At 37.0% G+C, this 9,341-nt stretch overlaps 1 protein-coding gene across 50 annotated transcripts; it reads left to right on the top strand.

The window, feature by feature from the left end:
- Positions 1-1,917: 1,917 nt before the first annotated feature.
- Positions 1,918-8,477, top strand: LOC127002777 (trafficking protein particle complex subunit 3-like). 50 transcript variants are annotated; one of them, XM_050868931.1, is made up of 7 exons: positions 1,918-2,074; positions 2,647-2,841; positions 3,442-3,624; positions 4,753-7,458; positions 7,622-7,704; positions 7,870-7,949; positions 8,114-8,477. In XM_050868931.1, the coding sequence occupies exons 1-4, from the start codon at positions 2,033-2,035 to the stop codon at positions 4,870-4,872; spliced, it is 540 nt and encodes a 179-aa protein (XP_050724888.1). In that variant the 5' UTR covers positions 1,918-2,032; the 3' UTR covers positions 4,873-7,458; positions 7,622-7,704; positions 7,870-7,949; positions 8,114-8,477. The 50 variants fall into 50 exon arrangements, with proteins under 50 accessions (XP_050724888.1, XP_050724904.1, XP_050724898.1 ...); XM_050868947.1 differs by having other exon boundaries at positions 4,753-7,306; positions 7,633-7,704; XM_050868941.1 differs by having other exon boundaries at positions 4,753-7,294.
- Positions 8,478-9,341: the final 864 nt, after the last annotated feature.

The raw sequence follows: 9,341 nt of genomic DNA on the forward strand, positions 1-9,341 counted from the left end.
CACAAAATAATGGATGTTAATGAAAAAGAACACAGAAATAATGGATGTTAATGAAAGAGAACACAGAAATAATGGATGTTAATGAAAAAGAACACAGAATAAATGGATGTTAATGAAAAAGAACACGGAAATAATGGATGTTAATGAAAAAGAACACAGAAATAATGGATGTTAATGAAAGAGAACACAGAAATAATGGATGTTAATGAAAAAGAACACGGAATAATGGATGTTAATGAAAAAGAACACAGAAATAATGGATGTTAATGAAAAAGAACACGGAATAATGGATGTTAATGAAAAAGAACACGGAATAATGGATGTCAATGAAAAAGAACACGGAATAATGGATGTCAATGAAAAAGAACACGGAATAATGGATGTTAATGAAAAAGAACACGGAATAATGGATGTTAATGAAAAAGAACACAGAATAATGGATGTTAATGAAAAAGAACACGGAAATAATGGATGTTAATGAAAAAGAACACGGAAATAATGGATGTTAATGAAAAAGAACACGGAAATAATGGATGTTAATGAAAAAGAACACAGAAATAATGGATGTTAATGAAAAAGAACACAGAAATAATGGATGTTAATGAAAAAGAACACAGAAATAATGGATGTTAATGAAAAAGAACACAGAATAATAGATGTTAATGAAAAAGAACACAGAAATAATGGATGTTAATGAAAAAGAACACAGAAATAATGGATGTTAATGAAAGAGAACACAGAATAATGGATGTTAATGAAAAAGAACACAGAAATAATGGATGTTAATGAAAAAGAACACAGAAATAATGGATGTTAATGAAAAAGAACACAGAAATAATGGATGTTAATGAAAAAGAACACGGAAATAATGGATGTTAATGAAAAAGAACACAGAAATAATGGATGTTAATGAAAAAGAACACAGAAATAATGGATGTTAATGAAAAAGAACACAGAAATAATGGATGTTAATGAAAAAGAACACAGAATAATAGATGTTAATGAAAAAGAACACAGAAATAATGGATGTTAATGAAAAAGAACACAGAAATAATGGATGTTAATGAAAGAGAACACAAAATAATGGATGTTAATGAAAAAGAACACAGAAATAATGGATGTTAATGAAAAAGAACACAGAATAATGGATGTTAATGAAAAAGAACACAGAATAATGGATGTTAATGAAAAAGAACACAGAAATAATGGATGTTAATGAAAAAGAACACAGAATAATGGATGTTAATGAAAAAGAACACAGAAATAATGGATGTTAATGAAAAAGAACACGGAAATAATGGATGTTAATGAAAAAGAACACAAATAATGGATGTTAATGAAAAAGAACACAGAAATAATGGATAGAAAGGAAAGTCACAACGCATAAATGAAATAGAAAAGTCTAATGATAATAAAATAAATAATAAATGACCCTGCTCCAAATAGATAATAATAGAATAGACGGTTATAGATAGTAATAGATATGCAATACTAAATAGATAATAAAATAGATAATTATGAAAGAAAACACAAATCAAAAATAGAGATAATAAAATAGACAGTGAAAGATGGTAATTTTATGAATAGAATAGACAGTAGTAGACACCAATAAATATGCAATACTAAATAGATAATAAAATAGATAATTATGAAAGAAAACACAAATCAAAAACAGAGATAATAGATTAGACAGTGATAGATGGTAATTATATGAATAGAATAGACAGTAATAGACAGCAATAAATATGCAATACTAAATAGATAATAAAATAGATATATAACGAAAACAAAAACAACAAGAAGGGATTCCTAATATAAGCAGACCCTCCCCCTCTTCTGTTGTATACACCAGCTGATCAAGACACAAGAATAAAAAAGTCCCATGATAGTTGAATGAATAATGATAATAAAACAAATAATGAATAATAATGACACTAAGAAGGGAGCCCTAATATAAGCCGCCCCTCCTCCCTTTTGTGTACAGTGGCCAGCTGATCGAGACACAAGGATAGAAAATAAATATAAAAGCAAAATGTCACGTCAGGGGGTAAGACCGGCGGACTCCAAGAAGGTGGTGAGTATATATAGTGTGTGTCTACCTATATGACCTTTGATGTTGGGTTAAATTTGTGGTAGAGGTGAAATAATGGCGTGTTTGTGAGTGTGAAGGAGTTGTGGGTTGTGATGGGGGTGGGCCTATGGGGGAATGTGAGGCCTAGGGTGAGTTGAGACACGTGTATTTTTTCTCTAAAGGAAGTAATTTTAATGACCTGTGAGTAATTAGAGTCTTGTTAGTGAGTCATTGTGTGTGTCGGGGGAGGGGGGGAGGTGTTCTTGATCTTGATGTCACAGGTGGCTTGGGGAGTTGAGGGACACATTTTTACCTGAAGGGATTAATTTGCATACATTGTTAGGTAATATGTACTTTGTCAGGCCATAACCGGGCTATGGTACCGTTTTATTTTATTTTATTTATTTATTTATTTATTTATTTATATATTTACTACAAAGGAGACGGCTCAAGGGAAGGAAATTTATATCGCTGATCTGTAGACTCAAACATTTGAAGTACGTATTGATCTTTTCATTCCCTTCATGCTGGAACACACAGGGGGGGGCAGGTTATAACAGTGCGCATCTTGGCAGAGTGGCGAGCTCTTCACCCTGACCTACGGAGCACTGGTGGCACAGCTGCTGAAGGACTACGAGAATGTGGACGATGTGAACAGGCAGCTGGAGAGGATGGGCTACAACATTGGCGTGCGGCTTATCGAAGACTTCCTGGCCCGAGCTAACCCTGGCCGCTGCTATGACCTCAGGGACACCGCGGATAAGATACAGGTAAGGGTGTGGGGGTGATAGGGGGATGTTATGAATGTGTACGATTGTTATTTTGAATTCTTTTGCTTTGAATATGTGGAGGTATGTTTTCCCTTTTTCATTTTCTTGTTTTCCTTTTTTTCTCATTCATATTTTTTTTCTTCATTTTCTGTCTTCTTCCTCTACTTCCTCTTCTTCTTTTTCTTCTTCTACATCTCATTCTTGTTCTTCACTTTGAATATGTGTAGGTATGTCTACCCTTTTTCATTTTCTTTTTTTCATTTTTTTCTTCATATTTCTGCTTTTATTTTTTTCTTCATTTTCTGTCTACTTCCTCTTCATCTTCTACATCTCATTCTTGTTCTTGTTCCTGTTTTTTCTTCTTCTCTGCTTTTATCTTCTCCACTTTTTCTTCTTTTTCTTTCTTTCTTTTTCTTTTTTTCCTTTTCTTTCCTCTATCTAGATTTGCTCAAGGTTACACTTTTAGACTGAAGATATTACAAAAATTACACGCAGAAAATGAGGAAGCTGTATTCATCATTTATCAAACTTTAAAAGAAAAATATATACACAAAATGAGGCTGTTTTCAATATTTACCACACTTTCTCCTCTCCCGCCAGCAAGCCTTCAAGCTGTATCTCGGGATCACGCCAAGCATAGGAAGTTGGAACCCTGGCGGCGACGAGTTCTCCGTCGTGCTCGAGACCAACCCCATGGCAGAGTTTGTGGAGCTGCCGGAACACTGCCTGGGCCTGAGGTACTCGAACATCCTGGCCGGCATCATCCGTGGGGCCTGCGAGATGGTGAGTCTGCATCTGGGAGTCCACTTCTTTAGCGTCCTCAACCTTCTGTAGAATTTATTGACCTCCTATTGTTGTTTTTATCATGTCTTTAATTTTTATCTCATTTTATATAGGCTAGTTTATTAGTGTTGTTTTTATCATGTTTTTAATTTTAAGTGGTTCTATATAGCTTTATTAGTGTTGTTTTTTAATCATGTTTTAAATTTTTAAGCGGTTTTATATTGTTAAGAAATATAATTGGTCTCGCATTAGGTTCAGCGCCACATGACCCCACAGTTGCACGTCAAGACCAAACGCCCCAATAATCAATCAATCAATTCACTTCCTTAACCCGTCCACTGCGATTGGCACAGATTTGGCCTTCACTGGTAGCCTGGTAACATATAGTCCCAGGTCTCTCTCTGCCTCTGTGGTGGATAGTGGAGTTTTCCATTTGGTATTGGTGTGCTGGATATCCTCTCTCAAGCTGCAGGACTTTACATTTTTCTTCATTGAGTTGTAGCAGCCACTTTTTGTTCCATTCCTGTTGCTTGGTGATGTCTTCTTGTAGGAGATCCACAGTCATTGGGTTAACCTTTCTGGTTCACAATGTTTTGAGAGAATCATCCCAAGACACCTCACCAGCTAAACCTCTTCTGGCCATTCAGTTCTCTTTACTTCTACAGGAACAGAGCTTAGCAGGGTTTTGTTTTTTTCAGTAGTAGCAAATATGAATAATTGTATCTATCCTCAAGAGAATCACTTAATCTCTATAATACTTCTCTCATAAATTCCAACTTTCATGCAGAGGAAAAGAAAAATATGTACACAAAGACACCGTTGCCAGATTGTCGTACTCAGAGCATAGTATTTACCTGTTTCTGACGCTTAACTATTGCCAAGAAACATCAGGATCTAACTCTTTTAACGATAACTATAAATTAGTTTCGTTATTGAAAAGACAGTTTAAGAGTAGGAAGTCGGGAAATATAATCGACTGAGTACGACAATCTGGCAACGTTGCACAAGGGGAACATGAGAAAGGAGACATGTTAGGGAAAGAAACAAGTGTAATTTTACCTATGTGGAAGAGGATACGCAGGAAATGGACAAGTAATAATAATAACAAAAATAATCTCCCGTCCACAGGTACAGATGGAGGTGATGGCGTGGTTCATCGCCGACCAGCTGAAGGGCGACAACGTGACGGAGATCCGCATCAAGTTCGTCAAGAGGTTAGAGGACGCCATCCCGGCCGGCGAAGACTGAGCCACCCGCAGGTACTGATTGGGGACGGTTCGGAGTGTTGATGTAGATATTATCGTGTACTTTCTTGGGAGGGTTTGTCGGAAGCTGTCCAGTGCCGTAGGGTAAATAAGGATGGTAAATGTGAAGAATAGAAGTGTTTGTAGGAAGCAGTGGAACATATAAAATAAATAAACATGGCAAAGGAGAAGAAGAATCCAGCCCCATTAGGGAAAACAGGGCTGATAAATGAGAAGAAGAAGATGAAGATAATTTACAGGAAGCAGTGCATTTGTGGTGTTGATGGAAGCAGCTCAAAGGTCAAAAAAGAAAAAAAACAAAAAGCCTGACATAAAATTAAAAGAGTCTGCGTTGTTTTGTGTATAAGAAACAGTGCAATTATTTTTATTTGGAAACTGCAAAAGGTGTGACTAGGTATATATTAAATCTTGTCCAAGCAAAATTTAAAGTCTGCATAGTTTTGCGTATAAGAAACAGTGCAATTATTTTTATTTGGAAACTGCTCAAGGTGTGACTAGGTATATATTAAATCTTGTCCAGGCAAAACTTAAAGAGTCTACATTGTTTTGTGTATAAGAAACAGTGACTATTTTTATTTGGCTCAAGGTGTGACTAGGTGTATATTAAATCTTGTCCAGGCCCATAAGGGATAATAAGGACACTAAACAAAAGAGAAGAGGAGAGAAAAGGAGAGCAATTAAATTTTCTTGAGTCCATATTTGCCGGTGATTTAACATTATCGCTGTACTGTTTTGCGGCCTTTTAGATTTGTGTCACGAAAGGCTTTTTACCGTCTCAGGAATACCGAAACATCCCTCACTGACTGACATGAAAAGCAACCATCAATAATGTTAGTCTAGTGTTGAAATCTTGTAAGTAACACTCCAGATATTTCCTGTTATAATGATTGGCTTTATAAAATGTAAATAAGGATGGTAAGAAAGAAAATGAAGGTTCTATAGGAGCATTGGTGTTGTGGGTTTGGATGCAGCTCAAGAATGAAAAATGAATAAGCCTGACAAAATAAAAAGGCCGACATAGGTTTGTGTATAAGAGCAAAGGAAAAAAAAGTTAATACTGCTGTGCCTTGCGACCATTCCTGACGTGCAGCAACGGAAAGAGATTAGTAGAAGTAGCGACAGGTGTGGGAGGTGCCGAGAACTGTAGGCGCTCCAGACTGTTAGCGATAGACAACTTAGGTAACTGATTGGGTTTATGAGGTATTGAATTGAGTTGTTAAGTACGGCATCACATCTTGGCAACCTGTTTCTATGTATCCTTTGTATTTCTCTATATTTCTCTGTATCTTTCATTACTGAGCGCTCCTGTGAGTTTATGAGGTACAGAATTCAGTTGTTATATTATGGAATCATGTCTTGGTTGCCTAGTTCTATGTATTTTTTATGTATTTCTGTGGTCTTGGGTATAAAGGACAGGATTGTGTTATGATAAGTGTTTGGCACATCAGAGGTGGTGGTTGGTGGTGGTGTAGCTTGTGTAGGCAGAAGAGCCATAGAGTAGGAGAATTTGACCACCCTTATCACAGACATCAATTTATTACGAGAAGGGTCATGCAAAATACAAACTGATGCTCATAGATAAGACTCATACTTGTGATTTACCATTGAGGAGGTTTCAGGCCCCGGTCCGCCACCATAGCAGTGCTCCTCAGGGGATTTAAGGGATAGTTCGTAATGGGAAGCAAACGCCTACTCAGTCATCATTTCCAGGGCATTAGCAAAAGAAGAACTGAACCCTTGAAATATAGAGTCTAAGGGAAAGTTACATAGCTGAAACTAGAGGGGAAAATGACACTGTTGATTGGAGAATGAAAGTAAGGGGAAGAATTCTAAGTTTTCACACAAATTTAATACATTGAGGCAGAAATTAACCACTGTAGGAGAAGTTAAGTATTGATCCTTTTAAATCCATAGGTCAAAGGAAAGGTACAAAGCTGAAACTAGAGGGGAAAATGACACTGTTGATTGGAGAATGAAAGTAAGGGGAAGAATTCTAAGTTTTCACACAAATTTAATACACTGAGGCAGGAATTAACCACTGTAGGAGAAGTAAAGAATTGAACCCCTAAAATCCAGAGCTCATAGGAAAGTTACATAGTTGAAATAGAAGGAAAAAAGGACAGTATTGATTGGGGAATGAAAGTAAGGGGAAGAATTCTAGTTTTCACACAAATTTAATGCATTGAGGCAGGAATTAACCACTGTAGGAGAAGTAAAGAATTGAACCCCTAAAATCCAGAGCTCATAGGAAAGTTACATAGTTGAAACAGAAGGAAAAAAGGACAGTATTGATTAGGGAATGAAAGTAAGGGGAAGAATTCTAAGTTGTCACAGAAATTTAATACATCGAGGCAGGAATTAACCGCTGTAGGAGAAGTTACGTATTGATCCTTTTAAATCCAGGGGTCAAAGGAAAGGTACAAGCTGAAACTAGAGGGAAAAAAGGACACTATTGATTGGGAAATGAAAATAAGGGTAAGAATTCTAAGTTTTCACACAGATTTAATACACTGAGGCAGGAATTAACCGCTGTAGGAGAAGTTAAGTATTGATCCCTTTAAATGCAGAGGTCAAAGAAAAGGTACAAAGCTGAAACTAGAGGGGAAAAAGGACACTATTGATTGGGAAATGAAAATAAGGGTAAGAATTCTAAGTTTTCACAAATTTAATACACTGAGGCAGGAATTAACCGCTGTAGGAGAAGTTAAGTATTGATCCCTTTAAATCCAGAGGTCAAAGGAAGGTACAAAGCTGAAACTAGAGGGGAAAAAGGACACTATTGATTGGGAAATGAAAATAAGGGTAAGAATTCTAAGTTTTCACACAGATTTACTACACTGAGGCAGGAATTAACCACTGTAGGAGAAGTTAAGTATTGATCCCTTTAAATGCAGAGGTCAAAGAAAAGGTACAAAGCTGAAACTAGAGGGAAAAAAGGACACTATTGATTGGGAAATGAAAATAAGGGTAAGAATTCTAGTTTTCACACAGATTTACTACACTGAGGCAGGAATTAACCGCTGTAGGAGAAGTTACGTATTGATCCTTTTAAATCCAGGGGTCAAAGGAAAGGTACAAAGCTGAAACTAGAGGGAAAAAAGGACACTATTGATTGGGAAATGAAAATAAGGGTAAGAATGATAGTTTTCACACAAATTGAATACACTGAGGCAGGAATTAACCACTGTAGGAGAAGTTAAGTATTGATCCTTTTAAATCCAGAGGTCAAAGGAAGGTACAAAGCTGAAACTAGAGGGGAAAAAGGACACTATTGACTGGGAAATGAAAATAAGGGTAAGAATTCTAGTTTTCACACAGATTTACTACACTGAAGCAGGAGTTAACAGCCACAGGAGAGGTAAAGAATTAAACCCTTGAAATGCCGAGTTCAAGGGAGAATTTCAAAGCTGCAACAAGGGAAAAATGAGAGTATGACATGGAGCAGAGTGTATAGGTCAGAGGCGTGGTTTGGCCAAATGCATCATTCCTCATTCATAGCGTTGTGTGTCTCATTCAGAAGATTATATTTGTTGTCTCTATTATCTATATTGTATGTGATTTGTATGACATAAAAGTACCTTAATCCTGTTTACAAAGACATTTACTGAACCTGGGAACAAATGGGTGTTTGATTTTTTCTACATTTCAGGAAACCGAAAAAACAGCAACTCACTTTTTAACCTGGTAGCAGCGACGGGCCAAATTTGTGGCTTTACCGTGTACCAGCGACGGGCCAAATTTGTGGCCTTACCATGTACCAACGACGGGCCAAATTTGTGGCCTTACCGTGTACCAACGACGGGCCAAATTTGTGGCTTTACTGTGTACCAGCGACGGGCCAAATTTGTGGCTTTACCGTGTACCAGTGATGGGCCAAATTTGTGGCTTTACCGTGTACCAGCGACGGGCAAAATTTGTGGCTTTACCGTGTACCAGTGACGGGCAAAATTTGTGGCTTTACCGTGTACCAGTGACAGGCAAAATTTGTGGCTTTACCGTGTACCAGCGACGGGCAAAATTTGTGGCTTTACCGTGTACCAGTGACAGGCAAAATTTGTGGCTTTACCGTGTACCAGCGACGGGCAAAATTTGTGGCTTTACCGTGTACCAGCGACGGGCCAAATTTTTGCCGTGATATAAAAACCCCAAAATAAATGATGCATAAACTGATCACAAATGTGTTGATATATATTATGAAATGGTTTGTGTGAGTGATGACTTTTTCTCATTTTTCTGGCTTAGAGGGGCCTTTAAGAAACATGTTCCCCACAGCTACTGGGTTAATTTTGTTGTTTATCAGAGGAATGGCTACCAGATTCCAATTCAGAAGCATCCATTTTTGCACTCACTGTATTGAAGAGTGTAGTTTTTTTGTGTGAAAAGCTTACATTCCCTGCCTACAGTTTACCAGCTCAAAGTCAAACCTCTTCTTGTAGTTTTAGAAATCAAAGG

Source organism: Eriocheir sinensis, chromosome 24 (assembly GCF_024679095.1).
Source record: "Eriocheir sinensis breed Jianghai 21 chromosome 24, ASM2467909v1, whole genome shotgun sequence".
NCBI lineage: Eukaryota > Metazoa > Arthropoda > Malacostraca > Decapoda > Varunidae > Eriocheir > Eriocheir sinensis.